Source organism: Oreochromis aureus, linkage group 17 (genome assembly GCF_013358895.1).
Source record: "Oreochromis aureus strain Israel breed Guangdong linkage group 17, ZZ_aureus, whole genome shotgun sequence".
In the NCBI taxonomy this organism is placed as follows: domain Eukaryota; kingdom Metazoa; phylum Chordata; class Actinopteri; order Cichliformes; family Cichlidae; genus Oreochromis; species Oreochromis aureus.
The window spans coordinates 32,484,409-32,507,928 of NC_052958.1; the positions used below are offsets into that span (position 1 = coordinate 32,484,409).

At 39.8% G+C, this 23,520-nt stretch overlaps 1 protein-coding gene and 1 long non-coding RNA gene across 2 annotated transcripts; both read left to right on the top strand.

Annotated features, from left to right (window-relative positions):
* The first annotated feature begins 6,373 nt into the window (after positions 1 to 6,373).
* LOC120434015 lies at positions 6,374 to 8,255 on the top strand. The gene is made up of 3 exons (XR_005608883.1): positions 6,374 to 6,619; positions 6,697 to 6,769; positions 6,876 to 8,255. It is a non-coding gene; the product is annotated as an uncharacterized LOC120434015 (long non-coding RNA).
* Positions 8,256 to 20,755: 12,500 nt separating this feature from the next.
* si:ch211-162e15.3 (protein NCBP2AS2) lies at positions 20,756 to 22,515 on the top strand. The gene is made up of 2 exons (XM_039600669.1): positions 20,756 to 21,565; positions 21,658 to 22,515. Exon 2 carries the CDS (start codon positions 21,708 to 21,710, stop codon positions 22,011 to 22,013), a length of 306 nt encoding a protein of 101 aa, XP_039456603.1. The 5' UTR covers positions 20,756 to 21,565; positions 21,658 to 21,707; the 3' UTR covers positions 22,014 to 22,515.
* Positions 22,516 to 23,520: the final 1,005 nt, after the last annotated feature.

Sequence of the window (23,520 nt, forward strand, 5' to 3'; positions counted from 1 at the left end):
GGGTAAGCTTCAACAGTCTCACGTTACTTTTTTTTAATCTTAAACATGTTACACCTGTATGGGTCACCCTCAAGTTTCCACCCTGTTAAGGCCAATTAAGGAAAATGTTAATTAAGTAGTATATTTTTAAAAACAAATTGGATTTAGTTATTAAAGGTGTGTTAATCTGTTGAAGGGTTAGCTAGCTAAATGTCGATGTGGAAGCTTAACTTAAAATTTATGTTTCATTTTGTTTCAAATTATGACACAGGACCCCGGAACGCACACTGGCGTTACGTTTGGGCAGCAGCCCTTTTATTTGCGGCAACACAAACTGCGGTTTTGTTAGCCTTTCAGCTCAGGACCAATGACTGTAGAAAACATGGACGACGTGACAGTTCCTCAAAAATGAAGCCAAAACGTCTCTATCGCCCCCTGGTGTCTGGCTGTAGTATAGGTCATAAACCCCATCTCCTCCATGTTAGCAGATGGGACTGGGGTCAGACTAAAATAAACTCTCCTCAGATAATTTTTTTCCAAAGATTCTTTTGTTTAATATCAGTAGTTCTCATCACGCTGATTTATGTCCAAAGGGTCTCCTTTCCCATAAGTTTGATTCTAATTACTACTACAACGCTTTTAAATCGGGGTGCAATGCCATCATTACAGTGTTGAATGCCAGCCAAGTTCGTTTAGCTAATCTGTGCAGGTGAATGGATTTACCCTGACCATTGGCAGAGCTCCGACTATCAGGGAGCAGTCCTGATAGTGGTGGCTGACATTGAAGAATGCTGACATGAAAGCAAAATGGTATGGATCACAAGAGCTGTCAAGAGGTGTGGTGAACAGGAAATAAAAATATATTTCATAAAAACAAATGTTTTTTTCTGGCTGACGAATGCACTGAACTGTACAATGTGAATAGCAACTTTTAAGTCAACAAAGAGACTGCAGAAGTGCTGAAAAGAGGTGGATATTTATAACTTTAACTATAAGGTATATTTAATACCAACATACCTTTGAAAGGCAAAGCATTTTTAATGTGTCCATTTATATGCGCCTCAGTCTTTACCCTGACAGTAGGGCTAAAAGTGGAGCACAGAGGGAAATGAAAAGTCTTCTGCAACATGTTGTGCATTCCTGCAGTTCTGGCTTTGAGGAAGAATTCCAAATTAATATGTGTATCTAAAACAGAGAGACAAGCAGATAAACACCATATACACGTTCAAACTATTTTCATGCTACTTTATGCTGTGTTCTTCAAAGTGACTGACCACATTGAGGAAGCAGAGAAAATGTGAGATGATGAGCTCAAACACATTTTAGATGTAAAAAAAAAAAAAAGTTCAGGTTTTAGCAGAAATAACACGTTACACTTAGCATGTAATAGATTTGGGGAGAAAAGTCTTTTGTTCCTTGTATCCAAACTGGACACCAAAAGACTGAAAGCTTGCTACAGTTAAACTGAGTCATAATCACATGACCACTTGTGGAGCTGTTGTGTGAGATGTGGTGCCATGCTATTGGCTATTGCATTTTTATTATTGTTGGCTACTAAAGGATCACTGGAAGGAAAGACCTGCGAAATCACTCCATCCAACATCGTGGGTGCTGCAGCCTGCCACTGAAGGAGCTGCTCAGTGCTGTCAGTCTCCTGCATGGGGTGGGAGATGTTGTCCAACAGGGATGACAGCTTAGCCACCGTTCTCCTGTCACTCACCACCTCCACTGGGTCCAGAGGGCGTCCTAGAACAGAGCTGGCCCTCTGGATCAGCCTGTTCAGTCTCTTTCTGTCCCCAGCAGAGATCCTGCGCCCCAGCAGACCACACCGTGAAAGCTGGCTGAGGTCACCACAGAGTCATAAAAGGTGTTCAGGAGTGGGCCCTTCACTCCAAAAGACCTGAGCCTCTGCAGCAGGTACAGCCTGCTCTGCCCTTTTTTGTAGAGAGCATCTGAATTGTGAGTCCAGTCCAGTTTATTGTTTAGATGAACACCAAGGTACCTGTAGCTATCTTGTAGCTGTTACACTCACATGCAGAGGATTTGTGCTCTCAGCAGGAATCTTGTGCAGTCTTGTCTGTGTGTGGTGGGGTGAGAGTATGAAGCACAAAAGCAGACCAGTATTTCAACTTCATCTCAGTGGTGACAGAGCAACATAAACAGGGACTGAACAGTCGGTGAGTTAATACTAAAGTCGCATTTTAAATTTAGATTAAAAAAAAGAAAGAATCAGCTCTTCTTAAATAAACTGTAGGATTTTAGTGAGTCATAAAAACATTTTCAGTAAAAAAAAGATCTGTTTCAAAACACTAAAATATATCCTATACTTCACAGTTTTAAGGAATCATGGATATCAGTGATGATTATTACACATTTCCTTGTGTAATAACGAATTCCTCTGTGATTACAGAAAGGTGCACTAACATAATCTTGTAAAAGTGTTATTTTCATATACCACAAGAGGGAGTTTGTGGTATATGCACTTTAAATCTCTAAAGCTCAATTGCTTAAGGTTAAAAAACAGGTGGATCTCATGAATAATACCTTGTATTATTTATTATAAAAAGGAGTGAGTGTGTCAGCACTCTGAAGTTTGCCCTGTGCTTTGGTGCAAAGTTTCTGTGCTGCTGTAAAGATGTTATGATGCTGTGTAGACCATTAATTAATATTAACAATAATTCCCTGTCCAACCTGGCAACCTTCTGGTCAATGGCTCAGAGTTTTACTGGACCAGGTAAATTTGTATTGGCTTGTGAAATAAGCTTTAAATTTTACGTTTTTAAATATTAAAACAATTTAATTGAGATAGTATTTTGGATTATTTCACTTTCCATGTGAAAAATGTAAAAACCTTGAAAAAAATATGGTTTAGTACACACCACACCCCCCTTTAGACTCACACCTGTTCACTGCTTCTAAAATAGTACCACTGCTGTCGGACTTCATTAAGCTGCATAATTTCAATATTTGCATATTTTAATTCAACTTCTGGAGGATGCTTTTATGAAAGACTCCCTTTTCCCAAGTGAAGGTTTTAATAGAGGTCACAGGAACAACGCTGCTGTTTTGGATGCTGGAAACCTGTTTTCTTTCACTCTACCTGAGCTCAGTGTCTCAGTAACGGCTCCGCCTCATTGCTCTTTGCAGTGGTTTTGTTTTATTCACCAAAAATAACATAACATGCCAAAGACCAGCCAGTAAAACCACTATAGAAATCACCAGTTAATCTTTGCATATTTGCTACTGCCCCAAAGAAGGTCTCACCAATAAACTATGAATGATGAAAAAGACATGACAGATAACATATTCTGATATTAAGAACAAAACGTATTGTTCCTTAATAAGACTATTTAATCTGGCAAGCATTTGGCATTTGAGAAGGACGTTACTGATGAATGTAAACGTTGAGTAAAGTGGCCTCTAGTGGCTGTCAGTCCCCGTACAGGTAAACAAATGATTTGTTTTAATGAAGACTAAGAGCTTAAAATGTGTGTTTAAAACCAGGGAAACCAATATAAATAGGTCTATGACTTAAAAATGACCTTTAAAATAACCTTATCAGAAAGACTTTAAAAAAAAATCAAAACACTGGCTTCTAATCACTGATGTTACTTAAATGCAAGCTTTGGCCTGAATGTAGTTCTACATGACACTAAAATCAAGAGGCTTTATCCTGTGCACAGTGCCACAGCCACCCAGCACAGTCACATTTATTACAAGAATAATCTGTGAAAAGCTACATATTATTTTTTACAATTATTGGCTATAATTGTAACCCATTACACTTTAGCACTTAGCCTGGTATAGAAAAATAAAAAATGCACACACACACCATTATTGATTGATTGATTGATTTTTTATTTTTTCAATGTTTTGTCAGTTGAAGCCAATTGAAGTCTATCTAATAGTGCCAAGTTGCAACGGACACTTTAAAGCTCTTTATACTGTAAGGTTAAAACCACACAGTATTAAAGAGAAAACCCCAGCAATCAAATGATCTCCTATGAGTAAGCACTAAGGCGACAGTGGGGAGGAAAAACTCACTTTTAACAGAGAGAAACCTCCAGCAGAACCAGACTCATAGGAGCAGCCATCTGCTGCGACTGGCTGGGGGATAATTGTGATGTCATTTTATGCTAAGGATATTGAATTTCATGTGAAAATGTTGCTATAGCAAGTGCTGTTTGTTTGTTAGAAGTAGTGATTAAACTAATTGGATCTTTTCATGCCAAAGAATATTACAAGTGCGATTGTAAATAAATGCAACAAAACAATTATAACAATTGCACAACAATGTATACGTAAGAATCTTCCCAGTGTAGCAATTAGGGATGAAATTCGTCTGTGGGCCCAGGGAAACGTACGCCGAATAATTGCCGAGCACAGGTTGAACAATGAGGTAAATGGTGCTCCACAAATAGTAAGGATGGGCATGATGGCGAAAAGTACTCCTTGTCCCAGAGACTCAACTGGAGCTCTAATATTAGAATACAAAGCTTAAAAGGTTTCTGTAAACTCTGGAAAAAATACTTACGTTGCTCGTTTGTTCATTCTCTTCAGATCTGTTAATATCTGAAGGTTCTGGAAGGACAACGTTGAGTAAATCAGTGCTTGTAAGAACCTCAGCTGTTTCAGAATGTGACTGTTCATTTTCATGTGTATTTACCGGAACACTGGTTGTAGAAACTTGTGTTTCACTGGTGGGAGACTGTTCATGTTCAGAGTTGTTCATATGAACACTGGTTGTAGGAACCTCCCTTGAGTCGGGCGTAATAAACTCATCCCATGAATATCCAAATGTTTCTGAGTTGGGTGACTCTTCATTTTCATGTGTATCTACAGAAACACTGGTTGTTTCTGTAGATACTCTGAAACATCTGCGGTTGTGTAACCTCAGATCTTTCATAGGGCGATTGTACATTGCTTTGAAGACTTTTAAATCTGAATACAATCGTTTGTTCAATTTTCGTGATCTGAGGTTTAAGCAAAGATACCCAGCTGTGTACATTATCAAGGACCTACGTGTCTTTAAACGTTCTTGAAGCAATCCAGCTGTTTCACCCTCTGAAACAGCTGAGGTTGTAAGATGCTCAGCTGTTTCAGAGAATGACTGCTCATTTCTTTGCTGACTTTCAGGTGTCAAATTGAATCTTTCATCAATTCTTACGTGAATTCTCTGTGTACAGGTTTCTGCTTCCTCTCTTTGAAAATTGTCTTCAGCTATATTCATGCCTGATGGTTTGGTAAGGAGGATGGTCGACTGTTCATTTTCATTGGTGTTTGCAGAAACACTGGTTGTAGAAACCTCAGCTGTTTCAGAGGTGGGTGACAGTTCACTAGATTCACTCATCGCTGAGGTAAATGGTGCTCGACCAATATTAATGATTTGGCTGGTGACATAAATTACTCCTCGGCCCACACACTCAACTGGAGCCATAATAAAGGAAGAAAGACCTGAAAAGCTTGTTTGAACTCTGGAAAATATTGTTTCTCCTTCCTCTCTTTGAAGCCTTTCTCTAACAACATTAATTTCATTCTCCTCAGATCCATCAACATCTGAAGGTTCAGGAAGGACAGCATTGACTGAATCAATACTGTCACTCTCATTGGTGAGAGACTTTTCATTTTCATCGATGTTTGCAGAGACACTGCTTGTGGGAACCTCTGTTGTTTCAGAGGTGGCTAACTGTTCATCTCTGGAACCAACGATCGGGAAAAGGAACCCGTCAGGCTCTAAATAACAGTTGTCAAGCTCCTCAAAGCCATCAACATCTGAGGGTTCAGGAAGGACAGCGTTGACTGAATCAATACTGTCACTCTCATTGGTGAGAGACTTTTCATTTTCATCTAAGTTTACAGAAACACCGCTTGTGGGAACCTCTGTTGTTTCAGAGGTGGGTAACTGTTCATCTCTGGAGCCAAAGATCGGTAAAAGGAACCCGTCAGGCTCTAAATAACAGTTGTCAAGCTCCTCAAAGCCATCAGTATCTGAAGAAGCTGTGCGGCTGAATACTGAGCGCCACATTTTTACAGACAGTTTGGGTTGGCGATTCTTAGAAGCCAATTGAATCAATAAATTAAATTTGTTAAAATGTGTTTTCAACGCTAGGTGCGGTTGGTGCAGTGGTTGTGTTATTTGAAGGGTATTTAATAGCTCGGATGCTTTTGATCTAACACTTCAAAGGAAAACGTGCTGTGACGTCACAGTAGGCGTGCGTCTGAGTGTCATTCTTCCCAGAACGTTTACAACGTTCACGTTCAATGTCCCCTGAACGTCAGTTCTAGCCATTAAGCTAACATTAATATCAACCAGCTGTATCCGCTCTCGAGGTAAGATTGTGGGGAAACGGAGTTAGTTTGTAGCACATTTGCGACTTGCATGGTGCTGTAACCCAGTATGAATTTATTGTTTGATGTCTGATGTGCACTGTACGGTTACATTCACATCTATACACTATGCGCTACAATTGCCTTTAAGTATTATTGTAACAAGTGTCACCTGGCAGTTTGTTGCTCTCTGCCAGGTGATTGGCTGAAAGAGCTGTGAAAAGGTAGTGGGTGTGTGGGGTGAAATCAGCGCACTTCTGTGGAAGAAACCAGAGGCAATTAATTCACTCGGGTGCGAGTGGGTATATTGTCGGTAAGAGACTTTTGCCGTTTTGTTTGGATCATTTGCTGGTTGTATGTGCCTATTTTTAATGTGTTGGACTTTTTTAGTGTGACCACCAATTTTAACAGAAGAATTGATCAAGCCCTAGATCGACTGCGCGCAGGGAAACTGATCAATATTGTAGGTATATTGAGTGTTTGTTTTTAGCTTCATGATTTTAAATGGTTTCATAAAATTGGTATTTTATTGGGTAATATTTTAATTGATAATGTTGTTTGTTTTTCAGCGGTGCTGTCTCTGCTGTCCTTTTTTTCGTTCTTTTGATTGATTTGTAATTTTCTTTTGGTTAGTCCGTCCAGCCGTAAAGGCGGTCATTGATTGAGAGTGAGTCGTGTAAGGGCGGACTAACCTCCCTTTTTTGTTTTCTTGTTTAATTGTTTGTGCCACTTCCCTTTGTCTCCCAGATTGCAGGCCATGCATATCGCTGATTCCCAGCTGCGCTGAGACCTGAATTGTTTGCAGTGCGTGTCACGGTTGCAGTGTCGCTAAGCGGGGTGTGACGGGGTTGCAGTGTAGTCATATTCGCACCGTTAGTGTGGTAAGTCTCATGTGCAGCTGGGATATCGGCAGGATCTGCTATAAGTCCTGTCTGGAAATAAGGGGAATTTGTATGTTTAATTAATGTAATAAATAAATGATCAATTTATTTCTTTGTCCCGTTCACTCGTACCTTGTCCTCGGTTACATTATGATGTCTTATGTTCACGACTTTTTCACGAGTCAACTTCGTAGCCAACTTGGGTGGGAGGAGGTATGAGCACACATGGCTTGTAGCTTTGGCAGAGCGAGCTCCTGTGAACTCACTGACATGTTTACTCGTCATAGCCTTAAAGTCACTATTACCCATACTTCCGTTTTGTATGCTTATTATTCAATTTCCGAATGTTATTATGCCTTGACGGTATGATTTAACCCGGTGTTAAGAGCTGTTCTCTAATCGCGGATATGCTTGTTAGCAATAATTAGCCACCATGCTAAACGCATCTTACCAGACGAGTGAGTTAGTTATTGTTTCGGTAAGAGAAGGATGTGCTTTCCCTTAAGGTATGTTTAATTTACAGCAAGCTGTTATTTATTTTGTGCATTTGAATCAGCGCACTGTGGTGTTGCTTAACGTGAATGAGCGCACATGGCCTGTAGCTTTGGCACATCAAGCTTGAGTAACCCCACTGTGAATTTTTTGCACGTGATCCTCCATTCTAGTGAGTGGACGTTGCTTTCGGGATTGTCCTGGTGCTAGTGATGGCCCGCGTGAAGCTGACGCTCCGGAGCGTGTGTCGAAAAAAACAACACACTGGTTCAGAAGCACTGTGTCGAGGCTTGCTTCGTTTGGCAAAAGTCACGTGACCAGTGACATCCGAAGCTTCATTACGCACGTAACTGCTTCGGTACCGGTATGTGTATATATGTATGTGTATATATAGTGGAATGATCACCTCTGCGCTATCTGTAGAGGCATGCGCCATAATGTTTTGTATGTTATATGTATTTTGCATCTATTGTACTATGTATGACTGTGCAATGACAATAAAGAATTATCTTATCTTATCTTCTTATCTTATTTTATTTACCAACATCAAGAAGTGACAGGCAAAGAAATACCACACCATGGTGCATGTTTACATAAGAACATTGGTTTATTGGTTAAATCTATCCATTAGACTAATGCCCGCTTGAAGCTGGCGCTCCGGTGCGTACCCAAAAAACAACACACTGCAGAAGCACTGTGTCGTGATCAGTGACGTCCGAAGCTTCATTTAGAACACAAGTGATTCAGTGGTTTATAAGGAAGTGAATCATTCGCGGGATTTTGAGTTGATTTTGCTCAATTTATTTTATCTGCAGAAGTGAAAAACGTGAAATGTCCAAAATCATCTTTTCATAATGTAAATATCATTACAGCATATGACTTTAGAAATACTTCCATGTGAATTAAAGCTAATAAAGACTAAAAAAATGTTTTTCACATTATACGTAAATTACATTGCTGCACATTTTAGAAAATCATTTTCTTTATTGTTTTTAGGTGATAGTCTGCAGGACCCATAAGACCGCATACCTGCATATCTACCAACTTGCAGTGTAATTTCTGCACTCCACAGCCTCTTCTGTTCCATGCGAGAGGATTTTCTCTTGGGCAGGAGAAATTATTTCTAAGAAAAGAAACTGTCTCGGCCAGCGCACAGTAAAACTAATCCTCTTTTTAAATGAAAATAACAAAAGGGCTACCTTACATAGATCATGTTTTTACTTTGCAAGTTCATGGTTAGGGGTGGGTTTTGATTATCGCTTTTCTGATTACAATCCATTCTAAACTGAATAAAGTGATATTGATTCATTAAAATCCTGAGTCGATTTGTAAATTAAACGTTATTTTGCCTGAAACGCCAGCATCTCAGTTAAACCGCACAAAATTTCGTCAAACACCAAACAGCTAAAACATACAAACGTAAACACAGAGCGCGGACCCGACGCGTCAGAATCAAAATTTGATGTGTCGGCGGGTCCGCGCTGTGTTTATCTTTTTTTTTTTTTTTTTTTTTTTTTCCCGCTGGCTTCTGAAGCTGCAGGTTTCATAACTCTCCGTTTACATCTCTAATTAAGTCTCACAAGTGTCAGCTTTCTTTTAATAGATACAAAAATATGGATATATACTGATAAATGATCAGAATTGTAATATTTCTGACTGAGGCAAAACTTTCCAGATTCCAATCAAATTGAATCGGATCCTGTATCGAATCAAAATGATTCTACACATCAGTGACGATACCCAGCTGTACTCAGCCCCCTAAGCATTTTCCCTTTCCAGTTCACAATCAATGCTACCCCTTGGTCAAAAATATTTATAGGACAATTGGCCTAATCTAATATTTTGTATGAACATACCTGTCCAGTGATTAAATGCGCAAGTAGATGGAGGCAGGACTTCACAGCAGGAGCATACTCCAGTGTGCTGTACATTATCATATGTATATTATATATATTGCTCATTTACCAACATCAAGGGATCATAAGCAAAGAAAGGCCACACCATGGTGCATGTTTACATAAGGAAAGTTTATTGATCAAGATGTATTAAGCAAATAAGCATTACAAATTTTTCAGCCCCCCAATCGAGGAAAAAAAAAATTACATGTTCAAAGCAACGCAACGGTGGCGCAATATCAGAGAGAACTCCACTCTGTGGAGTGGGCTGGACCAATTACAATACATCCGTATTGAGGGGAAAAGGAACGCGATTAGTCCCATACTTCAGCTAGAATGGAAAAAAAGACACAAAGCTGGAGTTATTCTGTCTTTACTCTGCACAGCTCCCTCTTCTCCCCTCATTCTCTCTCCCTCCCTCTCCTGTTGCTACTTCAATCATGAAACTGATCAATGATCAGCTGATCGTCTCTCTTGTTTGCGCCAGAAACAGGAAACCAGCGGATGTTGCGCTAAACAACAACAGCAGCACGTTCAAGCTTGATAAGCTGTTGTTAGAATTTATTTAAAATTAATTTCTAGTATCAGCTGATGTTTGCTGGAGCCACAGCTGTAAAAGCTACTGCTCATGATATTGGTTTGGAAACATGAAGGTGATACAAATCATACATATATACCAACAAGACAGTGTATGTCACTGTGACAACAGCATTTGTTTTAGTTCAAAGGCTTTATGTTTTTTCCTATAATACCTGGTGGTGTAGTCGGTGATTTTTTTTTTTTTTTTTTGTCAGTTCAGCCTTATATATTATGTTTAACCCGAGTGACCACCCGGTCAGCTGGTGGGTAACAGGCATCTCCGAAAACGTTAGAGCAGTTATGCAAATATGTGATGTCTTGATAAATCGAGCAGATATTTGAAGTTTACACAGCAAAATTCTCGCATGAAAATATCTTAAAAGTTTATTTTGTGACCCAGAAAGAGTAATATTTCAAACTCCGCCACTCTTCGTTCCTCCGCCACTGCCTCGTTTGAGTTTTGGACGAATGGATTCTGGGATATTGCATTTCGTCATTTCGAGCTGATTGGAGACCAGAACAGCCAATCAGATTTTTTTGCATCCAAGTCTGTGATTGGCTGGTTTTGTGGCACAAATATAACGGTGTAGAGAAAGAGTTGAGCGCGCACGGACAGAAATATTGGGAGCGCGAGCAACGAGCGCAAATGCAAAAACTGAGCGAGAGGGGTTGTGTGTGTGTGTGGATAATAGCAAACACTGAAATACATTTTTTTGCACGCAGCAATGAATTTTGTTCACTCAAATTCAGCTTTTCTTCGCTCAAAATAATTTTTTCCTCAAAATACAACACTTGCACCTGCAAACTTTTTTTTACGTGAGCTCAATTTTTTTTTTACGTGCGCTCAGAATAGTGGCACAAAAATAACGCCATAATAAACACCAGGTCTGATAACATTGAGAGCATGGTGAGAGAGAACTTGAACATGGTGAAGGAGAACACGCACCAGATTGAGGGTCTCAAAAAGACGATTGATTTTGTGTGCGCGGAAATGAAAGATATGAAGGGGAAAGTTTACGACCTGGAAAAACTAAAGAAGAAGGCCGGGTGGACAACTGCCAACAGAGAATATCTGAGTTGGAAAGATATTCCAAGAGATGGAATCTCAGACTACATGGAGTCAAGGAGACTGAGAAAGAAGACGCAAGGGGAAAGGTGATAGAGATATGCCACTCTGTTCTGCCAGAACAAAATCACAGGCTGCCTGACGTCATCGACACCGTACACCGACTCGGAGCCAAGCGACAAAGTAGCACCAGACCCAGAGGCATCATCGTGCAGTTCATCTCCCGAATCTACAGAGATGCTGTATGGAAAGCAGCCAAAACATCCTCCTACCTGCAGGACAGTCATTTGAGGTTCGCTGAAGATCTGTCCAAGGAGGACAGAGAACGTCGTGACAAACTGTGGCCGGTGATAGACAAAGCCCGTAAGGAGGGTAAGCCAGCTTATTTCGTGGGAGGCGGAGGATTCATCAGTGGATCAGAAGTTTTCCCTCCTTCGTAGAGACGCTCATTCAGTCTTTGAAATGGCATTTCTGTAAGCTTGTTTACATGGTGAACTTGATATACTCACCCTCAGGTTAAAGTTTTATTTTGTGTTGAAGAGTGTGTTTATCTATAAATCTATAAAAAGCTATATTCAAACCAAAGCAGATAGTTAAATACTATATTTTTACAAGCTTAGTTACTCAGGGTTTTTACTGTTCTATTACCTAAATTGTGCAGCACCCGGTCCCCTTATCCTGTTGATATATTTTTATTTGTAGAAGTTTAGAACTTACCTTTTCTCTTTATCTTTTTTTCTAATAACTTTGTCTTTTTCATTTGTTTCTCTTAATACCAGGATACCAGGGGGTTAAGACAAACCTGTAAACGCAAAGCTTTGTTTTTGTTTGCCAAACAATTTAGAACTGATTTTTGCTTTGTGTGTTACACTCTGACTGTGACAGCTTAGGACACTACCTCTGCTCAATAATCAGACACAATAACAGTACTTTCATTGCAGTAAATATATATGGTTACAATAATAAAACTGAAAATGATAAATTACTTGACTCCTTAGAAGAAAGAATTAATTTCTGGCTCTCCAAATACCCAAATTCAATCCTCTTAATTGGTGGAGACTTTAACATCACTTTAGATAATACGGTTGATAGGTGGCTTCCAGGGCAACGGTCTTCATACAGTGCAAACTTAAAATATTTTATGGGAAAATTTAATGTTGTAGGTATTTGGAGAGAAAAATTTCCAGATGATAGACTCTTTACTTGGAGCAATAAGAAAGGATCTAAGCAATCATGTATTGACTTTTGGCTTGTTTCTGATTGTACTGATAAAGATAATATTACTGTTAATATACTTGCCACATCCCTCAATGATCATAGAGCAATTCACATTAACGTCCAAATGTTTACACTGGATAATATGCCTTATAAATTCTCTTATTGGAAGTTAAATAATTCTTTACTAAAAGATAAAATGGTTAACATGCAGATTAATAAGTTAATTGTTTATTATTGGAATAAAGCTAACAGAAGTTCTTTTGTACCAATTGGGAACTTTTTAAATTTGAAGCATGCAAATTCTTGAGAAGATATGGGAGTCAAATTACTAAATTAAGGAAAGCTGAAGAACAGGAAGTGATAAGCAAAATTGCCTCTTATTACCAGAAGTCCCCAGAAGAAATCTCAGAGGAAGATAAATTAATTTTATTAGAACTTCAAAATAAATTGGACAGTTTATATCGACGCAAGGCTGAGGGTGCTTTTCTAAGATCCAGGAAGAGGTGGCTGGAGGAGGGAGAACAAAATTCTGCTTACTTTATCAGGCTTGAAAAATACAGGTCAAAAATAAACTCTATTCATCCACTAAATATTAATGCCATTGTCTCTGACAATCCTAGAGAAATTTCACATTTCTGTGCCAAATTCTATACTAAACTATACAACTCAAAATATAATGAGGATGTCTCAACACGATTTCTCAATAATATTAAAAACCTAAAAACTATTGTTGTGGAAGATAGAAGTTATTGTGACAGCCCTCTGACTGTGGAGGAAGTCTGTAATTCCATTTCTGTACTTAAGGCCAACAAATCTCCCGGCACAGACGGTTTGACTGCAGAGTTTTATAAATCCTTTTCTAATCTCCTGGCTCCGTTTTTACTGCAGGTTTTTACAGAAAGTATAGAGAATAACACCCTCCCTCCTACTCTTACTCAAGGTCTCATAACACTTATTCTAAAACTAAACAAAGACTTACTTTTTATTGATAACTGGAGACCCATCTCCCTGCTCAATAATGACTATAAGATTATGGCTTTACTTGCTAACAGAATTAAAGAGGTCTTGGACATAGTTATCGATGAGACACAATCAGGCTTTATGAGAAATAGACACATTTCTAATAACATTAGACTGGTTTTGGATTTACTTGATTACTCTGATTTGGTACCTGACAATAGCTTCATTCTCTTCCTGGATTTTTATAAGGCTTTTGATACAATTGAACATCAATTTATTTTCCACTCTTTACCCTGCATTTATGGACTTCCTAAAATCCACAAGGAAGGGGTCCCACTCAGACCGATAGTCAGTAGCATAAACTCAGCTACTTACAACATTGTGAAACACCTTGCTACCATCCTTGCACCTCTCGTGGGGAACACCCCACACCACATCAAGAACTCCACCGACTTCACCGACAAGGTCCAGAAACTTACCCTGGATCCAGATGAAACCATGGTGTCCTTTGATGTAGTCTCTCTCTTCACTTGCATACCCACCACGGAAGCAGTGGAGACTGTCAGAAAACGACTACAAGAAGACAGCTCCTTGGAAGACAGGACCAACTTCACACCCGATCAGATCTGCACACTGTTAGACCTCTGCCTTACCACAACATACTTCAAATACGACGAAGGCTTCTACAGACAAAAACATGGCTGTGCCATGGGCTCCCCTGTGTCACCTATTGTAGCCAACCTTTACATGGAGGAAGTGGAAAGGAAGGCTCTTGGCTCTTTCAAAGGAAGAGCACCCAGCCACTGGTACAGATATGTAGATGACACCTGGGTCAAAATCAAGACACAAGAAGTGGAATCCTTCACTGCGCACATTAACGCTGTGGATAAAAACATCAAGTTCACCGGGGAAGACACAAAGGATGTTTGCCTTTCCTGGACTGCGCGGTGCACATTGAAGAGAATGGCAACCTCAACATCGAAGTTTACTGGAAGCCCACACACACGGACCAGTACCTCCTCTTTGACTCCCATCACCCTCTGGAACACAAACTTGGAGTAATTAGGACCCTACACCACCGGGCAGAACTTGTTCCCTCTAAGCCTGAGGGAAAAAAGAAGGAACACACACACGTAAAGGAAGCACTCAAAACATGTGGTTATCCTAACTGGGCGTTCATAAAGTCAGCTAAGAGGCACAGAAAAGAAGATCAGACACCAGCGAGGGAGGATAGGGGATGACAACGTTGTTGCGTCTGTCTTTCTTATGTAGCCGGTGTATCAGAGAAACTCAGGAGAGTTTTCTCCAAGCACGACATCCCAGTGTACTTCAGACCCAGCAACACACTCAGACAGAAACTGGTTCACCCGAAAGACAAAACTCCAAAACACAGACTGAACAACGTGGTGTATGCTGTACAGTGCAGCGAGGAATGCCCAGACCTCTACATTGGAGAGACCAAACAGCCACTTCACAAGCGCATGGCACAACATAGAAGAGCCACCTCCACAGGACAAGACTCAGCAGTCCATCTGCATCTTAAGGACAAAGGTCACTCTTTCGAGGATGCCAATGTTCACATTTTGGACAGAGAGGACAGATGGTTTGAAAGAGGAGTGAAAGAGGCCATCTATGTCCACTGTGAGCGACCATCTTTGAACAGAGGTGGTGGTTTACGACACCAACTGTCTGCCATCTATAATCCAGTTTTGAGTTCCCTCCCCAGACGCCTTAACGCCCACTCACATCCTGGGCCATCTGACCTCAGGAATTCACATGACAAGGTGGGGCCAGGTTTCACAATGAGCTCACCCGAAACCCTGGCTGATTAGGTCCCACACCCGCTTTCACACCTTGGCTCATGTGATTAGAGGATCACCAGGGGGTCCTTTGTCCCTCTTTGGGGGGGAAACTCCCACTGGGTTTAAATCTGGGACTCTCGGCCATTTGACCTTAGAACTGAAGAAGTTTCTCGGATGAGAGGTGAAACGTCTTCAAGCAACTCAAAGAAGTCCAGACGCTTTTCTTTGCAAATTCCTTTGACTACGATGACCTGGATGATTGAGAACCTTCACAGACATAGTGTTGTACAAGGAATCACCATAGCTGATAAGGAGCTCATCATCAGCCAGTTAGCTGATGACACCACACTCTTCTTGAAGAATGCAAACCAAATCCTTCTAGCCCTTAATGTGATTAGTGATTTCTCTGAGGCCTCTGGTTTATCCCTAAATCTAAAAAAATGTGAGTTACTAGCAATTAAAGCCTGCACTGCAAATGCTATCTGTAATGTTTCTGTTAAACAAGAAATCATATACTTGGGACTGTTAATATCCAAAGACCAAATATCAAGATGCTCTTCAAACTTCATTCCAATTATACAGAAAACCCTAAAAAAGTTCAACCAGTTTCTGCAAAGGGGCTTATCTTTGAAAGGTAGTGTTAATTACTAAAGCTGAAGGGATATCCCGATTAACATATGCTGCTCTCTCCTTACATCTGGATAAGAAAATTAGTAAAGATATTGACCGCATGCTCTTTAATTTTATATGGAAAAACAGTACGCATTATATGAGAAAAACTGTTGTGATGAATAAGTACGAATCAGGTGGGCTTAACTTTTTAGACTTTTCTACTTTAAATAACACTTTCAAAATTAATTGGGCTAAACATTTTCTTAAAAATCCTACCTCTATCTGGAACCTTATACCATATCATATTTTCTCCCGTTTTGGTGGCTTTAATTTTATTTTAAATTGCAATTACAATGTTGAGAAACCCCCTGTAAAACTTTCATCCTTCCATAAGGAAGTCCTCTTAGTGTGGACCTTCATTTATAAACACAACTTCTCACCACACAAATACCTTATCTGGAACAACAGAGATATTTTATTTAAAAATAAATCACTTTTCCTGGAAACTTGGGTCCAAAATGGGATCCTATTGGTGGCTCAGCAGGTTAATAAAATTGGGCAACTACTTACTTACAACGACTTTATTGCACTATATAATTTTCCAGTCAGTGTTCGGGAATTCTCAATGGTGCTTGGTGCCATACCCTCAGGTACTTTAATGTTATATAAAAACACTGACAGTTCAATATCTACCTCAGTCACTCTCCCTGATCCAGCTGAGTCAGCAGTAGGAAAAATCTGCTTTTCACAGGAACGTGGTAACAGCAACAAGAGAATACGTAGTTTATTTCAAGAAGATATCGTCTCTCTCCCATATATAATATCTTACTGGAACCGATATGTTCCAGATATCAACTGGAAGACAGTCTGGATGATCCCCCATAAATATTTGATTGTAAATAAGGCAAGGCAAGGCAAGTTTATTTATATAGCACAATTCAACAACAAGGTGATTCAAAGTGCTTTACAGAGACATTAAAAACAAAAACAAATAAAAAGCATGATTTAAAATTGATTAAAACAAACAAACAAAACAGTATATAAAATCCAAAATTAGAAAGGTAGATAAAATCAGAACAGTAGATAAAATCAGTAGTTAAAATGTAAGTTTTGAAATTTAAGCATAAAGTGCGGATTTGGTGCTTTATTCAAATGCAGCTGAGAATAAGTGAGTCTTCAACCTGGATTTAAATAAACTTAGTGTTTCAGCTGATCTGAGGCTTTCTGGGAGTTTGTTCCAGATATAAGGAGCATAAAAGCTGAATGCAGCTTCTCCATGTCTGGTTCTGACTCTGGGAACTGATAAAAGACCAGATCCAGATGACCTGAGGGATCTGGAAGGTTCACACTGGGTCAGGAGGTCACTGATGTATTTTGGTCCTAAACCATTCAGAGCTTTATAGACCAGCATCAGAACTTTAAAGTCTATCCTCTGACAGACAGGCAGCCAGTGTAAAGACCTCAGAGCTGGACTGATGTGGTCCACTTTTTTGGTCTTAGTGAGGACTCGAGCAGCAGAGTTCTGAATGAGCTGTAGTTGTCTGACTGATTTTTTTAGGTAGACCTGTAAAGATGCTGTTACAGTAATCAAGCCTACTAAAGATGAATGCATGGACTAGTTTTTCCAGGTCCTGTTGAGACATCAGATCTTTTATCCTTGAAATATTCTTGAGGTGATAGTAAGCTGATTTTGTTATTGTCTTAATGTGTTTTTCTAAGTGGTTCTAAGGTCTGCATCCATCACTACACCCAAATTTCTCGCCTGGTTGGTGGTTTTTAGGTGTATAGATTCAAGTTCTCTGGTGACCTGTAATCATTTTTCTTTGGCTTCAAAGACTATTACTTCAGTTTTGTTTTTGTTTAGCTGGAGAAAATTGTGGCACAACCAGTCATTAATTTCCTCAATGCATTTACCAAGAGCCTGTACAGCAGGGGTCCCCAATCTCAGTCCACAAGGGCCGGTGTCCCTGCAGGTTTTAGATGTGTCCTTGATCCATCACAGCTGATTTAAATGGATAAATTACCTTCTCAACATGTCTTGAAGTTCTCCAGAGGCCTGGTAATGACTTTAATCATGTGATTCAGGTGTGTTGACCAGGGGTGAGATCTAAAACCAGCAGGGACACCGGCCCTCGTGGACTGAGATTGGGGACCCCTGCTGTACAGGGCCTCGGTCTCCTGGTGACGTGATATATATTTGTGTGTCATCTGCATAGCTATGATAGTTTATTTTGTTGTTCTTTATAATCTGTGCCAGTGGGAGCATGTAAATGTTAAACAGAAGGGGTCCCAAGATGGAACCTTGGGGAACTCCACATGTGATACTTGCTCAGATGTGAAGTTACCTATCGATACAAAGTATTTCCTGTTTTCTAAGTATGTTTTGAACCAGTTTAGTACAGTCCCTGAAAGACCTGCCCAGTTCTCCAGTCGTTTGAGTAATATGTTGTGGTCAACTGTATCAAATGCTGCACTGAGATCCAGTAAAACTAAGACTGACATTTTTCCACTGTCTGTATTCAGACATATGTCATTAAACACTTTGGTCAGAGCGGTTTCAGTGCTGTGGTTCTGTCTAAAACCTGACTGGAAGGCATCATAGCAGTTATTCTGTTTTAAGAAGTAATTGAGCTGTTGAGAAACTGCTTTTTCAATGATCTTACTTAAAAATGGGAGATTTGAGATCGGCCTGTAGTTGTTCATTTGTTTCTTGTCAGGAATGTCCTTTTTCAGTATAGGTTTAATTACAGCAGTTGTTAGTGATTCTGGAAACACACCTGACATTAAAGAGGAGTCAGACAATCTGTAACAGGTCTGACTCCAAAGTCTTTGAGACCTTTTTGAAAAAAACTTGTTGGCAGGACATCTAAACAGCAAGAGGAGGAGTTCAGTTGACCTAAGATGTCCTCCAGGTCTTTGCTGTTAATAGGGTGAAACTGTTTGATGGTGTTTAAACAGTTTTTCGGTGGACACAGTACATATCCTGAGTCTGCTGTTGATGTACCTATTGCTTGTCTAATCTTTTGGATTTTTTCTGTGAAGAATCATTGCAGGCCATGGTTGAATGAAGTTCAGCTGCCACTGACACAGGAGGGTTTGTTAGCCTGTCAACTGTAGAAAATAAGACCCGAGCATTATGACTGTTTTTGGTGATGATGTCAGAGAAGTAGGACCTCCTTGCACTCCTCAGTTGTAAATTATAATTGTGAAGTTTCTCTTTATAGATGTCATAATGAACCTGGAGGTTTGTTTTTCTCCATCTGCGCTCAGCTTTCCTACACTGTCTTTTTTCATTTTCCACCAGTGTGGAGTTTCTCCATGGAGACTTTTTCCTTCCAGAGATAACCTTCACCTTAATGGGAGCAATAGTGTCCATTACATTTAACATTTTAGCATTGACGCTATTGACGAGCTCATTGACTGAACCTCTGGACAGGTCAGGTGTTAATGGGAAGACCTGGTTAAAGATCTCACTACTGTGTTCAGTTATACACCGTTTTGTGATCACTGCTGTTGATACATTTGTGTGGGCTGAAAATTTACTTTCAAAGAAAACACAGTAATGATCAGACAGGCCCACATCAGACACAGTAACCTTTGAAATGCTCAGGCCCTTGGAGATCAGTAGGTCAAGAGTGTGTCCTCTATTATGTGTGGCCTCTGTTACATGCTGAGTCAGCCCAAAGTTGCCCAGAGTGTTACTCAGGTCTTTAGTCCCTTTGTCCTGAGGGTTCTCCACATGGATGTTAAAATCCCCAACAATAATTAAACGGTCGAAATCAACACAGATCGCAGACAGCAGTTCACTGAGGTCATTAAAAAAGTCTGTGCCGTATATGGGAGGCCTGTAAACATTAAGAAACACAACTTTGGATGGGGCCTTCAGCTGTAAAGCCACATATTCAAAAGACTGAAAACTTCCAGGAGATAGCTGCTTACATTGAAATGATTCATTAAATAAGACAGCAACCCCTCCTCCTCTCCTGCTCACCCTGGCCTCACTGATAAAACTGTAGTTAGGAGGGGTCGACTCGATGAGAACAGCTCCACTGTTACTTTGGTCCAACCAAGTTTCAGTTAAAAACATAAAATCAAGGCTTAAAAATGTTTTCCCAGCTAAAAATCTAACATTTAATAAAGCCAACTTAAGTGTTTTAGAGTTATTATTTGCCCCCTCATGTTTGGGAGCAGTCTGTGGCACACAAGGTATGTTTACTATATTTAAAGATCTTTTAGAGTGCAGCTCTCTGTGTTTTGACCAGGTGAAGGAAGTCTCATTTAAAATTCTACATAAATGTTATCCAGCTAGTCACTACATGGTGAAATTTAAAAGAGACATAAATACTAATTATACTTTCTCTGGGGATCATCCAGAAACTGTGACACATCTTTTTTGGTACTGTTCTTCTACACAGAGATTCGGGAAAGAATTTAGCTGGTCTGTTATTGTCCATATTTTAAGGGAGTTTTCTTTACGATGGGAACATGTTTTATTCTGTTTCTTTAAGTTCCCCAAGAAGAATGATAAATATTTTTTTTATAATAAATTTGTTAATACTTGTAGCTAAATTTTTTTATCCATAAATGTAAGTTTACTAATAAAACACCGTATTTCTGTCATTTTCTTAAGGATGTGGAATTATACATACATTCAATATCAGACTCCACCAACAAAAAGGCTCTCAAAACAATATATATGTGAATTTTTGCATGTATTCATATAATTATTATTTTTTTCTTTTTACCCCTGGTCTTGTGTGTTTATGTTCTGTTTTTTTGCATACTTCATCTGTTCGTATGTTGTATACTCATTGTTTGTTAAATAAAGTTCTTTAAAAAAAGCACACAAAAAAGGAAATCTGTTCTTAAAAGCGGATATACGTAAGATGCGACCGGATGTCGTTTACCGGGTGGTGTTACTAGAAAATCCGTCCGGAACAATTACTTGAAGTTGGATTCACATCGGTTGATTCTGGTCGGTAGCGTTGGGACTTCGTTCCCTGTACTGGGATTGGTTTTTTGTCACTTATCCGTAATGTATACAAATATGTCTTTTTGTTTTCTAAAGACGGTAGTTTACTGTTGACTGGTGTTTTGTTGTTGTTGTTGTTTTACAAGCAGAAATGTAAAGAAAAGGCTGTAATTCTCCTCCAATTTGAATGTGTCATCCAGCACTTGTAAATCCTAGCAACAGTCTTAAATCAAGTTACATCCTTTTAAATTTGTGAAATATTTACTTTACTTGTTATGCCTTGGAAATATGTAATTATCTATCTGGAATGTCTTATATGTTTTAACTCTGAAGGTTTTTTTCTATTACAAATTAAAGTAAAAGTGTGTCTGAAATCTTAAAAATAGGATATTACAGTAAACTGCGTATTTATTTTGTTGTGGTATGAATGGCCATGTAATCAGTATGAAAAGCTGTAAAAACATATTTACCCTGGAAGACAGCAGAGGAAACCCTGAGTCTCTGTCCACATTAACAGTCAAAAACCAAGTTCACATGTGGCAGACCTGATGGTGACACCACAAACTGTTTAAAACTGCTTTCAGTTTTGTGAAATCCAATGAATTTCTTTTTAATGGACATTTTAAATCCATGGCCTTTTATCCAAGAAAAACAGTCGTTTGATGATCCTGTTTCTTTAAGAAACACTGAACGACGAGCTCGAAACCGACTTCAGCCTCATCCCTCCCACAGTCTGTGTTACGTCACCCTCTGTCACTCAGCGGTCACCTGCTTCAGCTGAGGTACGTCTAGTTCTCTCTGTGTACTTAAACTTGCATCTCCACGTACTCGACACTTCGAGGGTCATTAATGGGTTTGTATGTGGGCTTTACAGGGCTGAACCCCACGGGGAGAACACGGAGAAGCTAACAGCCAGTTGCCACAATGCTCGCTCGCCTGTTAGCGTCGCTCGTCAACAACCTTCACATCGTTGAGAAGTTGGCGGAGTCTCGACCGATTCGCAGGGCGGCTCAGATCACAGCCTACGCTATCACTAAGGCTCAGATAGCCGGACGGGACGCCTCGGACCGGGTCTTGCGCTCCCAGACGGTACGGCAGGTCCGGGACGAGGCCGGCAAAGTGCCCGGGGATCTGGGAGAGATCAGTGGCCGCCTCAAGAGAGTCAGAGACACGTTTGTGAATGAGGTGAAGTCGGGCTGGAAGGACGGATCCAGGCAGGTGAAGAAGTGAAGAGGACGAGCTGGTTGTGGGATGTGACCGAAACGCTGCTGCTTGAACTAAATAGAACTATTGTGTGAGCACATTGAACCATCAGGGTGCGCTCGGGTGGTCGGTAATAATATCTGTACTCGCAATCTGCAAGGTCAGTTTATAACAAACTGTGGTTAGAAAAATGAATGTCTTTTTAAACTTCTGAAAACATGTGGGAACTTGAAGTGTGCTCTTTACCTCCCACAAACCTCTGATGGTGATGTGGACGCTTGGGAGATCATTTAAGTAAAACATTTTTTGTTGAGAAGATTTAGATTGGCTTCTGATGAGGACTTCTTGACATTCATCCCTTGTAGCAATCTGTGCAATCATTTGCCTGTAACACATCATCCTGCCAAAGAGCTTTTTCTGGTTCTGTGTTTCTAGAGTAAAAAAGTATTCATATTAAGTGAGATGTGCTGTGTATAGACAGTAAAAATACCTTTTAGATGTGACTCAATAAAGATTATAATTTAAAACAGCTGAGAGTCTGCACTTCAATCACATTTTGATTGTATTAAAAACTGCTGTAGTGGTGTACAGAGACGCAATTACAAATATGTGCAATTGCCCAGAAACTTCATACCTCACAATTAGTGAGTTTTACAGTAGGAATCCAGTCATATCAGGAAAAGCACACTTGCTACCAAATGAAAATAACTTGTTAGTAAAGGAACACTTTTTAATTAGTGTACAACATTAGTTGGTTAAACTTCTGGGATACTGATTTGTTCAGTTTAGTAGCAGAAGGGTTTTGTAGTTTCAGCTACCTTGGTGTCAATGCCAAAGTGTAAAAAGAAAAAACCTCCAATATCGTTCCACCACCATCACCCTGAACCTTTGATATAAGGGCAGGATGGATCCATATTTTCATGTTGTTTATACCAAATTTGGACCCTGTCGTCTGAATGTCACAGCAGAATTTGGGACTCATCAGGCATCGTTTTCTAATCAATTTTTGTCCTGATCTCAGTGGACAGGAGGGGCACCCAATTTGGTTTTCTGCTGGCATAGCCCACCTGCTTCAGGTTTTGTTTGATGTGTAGTCTGTTTGGAGATGCTCTGCTGCAAATGTTGGTTGCAAAAAGTGGTTATTTCTTTCTGCTCCCTTCCCATCAGCCTGAAGAATTATTGTCTCCTGAATAATAAAAATAAAAATATTTTCACCCAGAGAACTGCTGCCAACTGGATACTTTTAGATCATTCTCTCTAAATTCCAGAAATAGTTGTGTGGTAAAGTCCCAGCAGATCAGCAGCCTCTAAAGACTCAGACCAGCCCGTCTGGCACCAAAAAGTCACTTAAATGAACTTTCTTCCCAGTTCCGATGCTCAGTTTAAACCTGAACAGGTCACCTCCCTCATGTCTGCATGTTTAATTGCACTGAGCTACGGTGATGTGATTAGTCGGTTAGATATTTGTGTTTATGAGCAGTTGAACAGTTGTGCCTAATAAAGTGGCCACAAAAAAGATCCTCATGGAGAGAGA

Excerpts from the sequence above, each read along its gene's own strand:
- si:ch211-162e15.3 (XM_039600669.1), top strand. The coding sequence starts at position 21,708 with ATGCTCGCTCGCCTGTTAGCGTCGCTCGTCAACAACCTTCACATCGTT.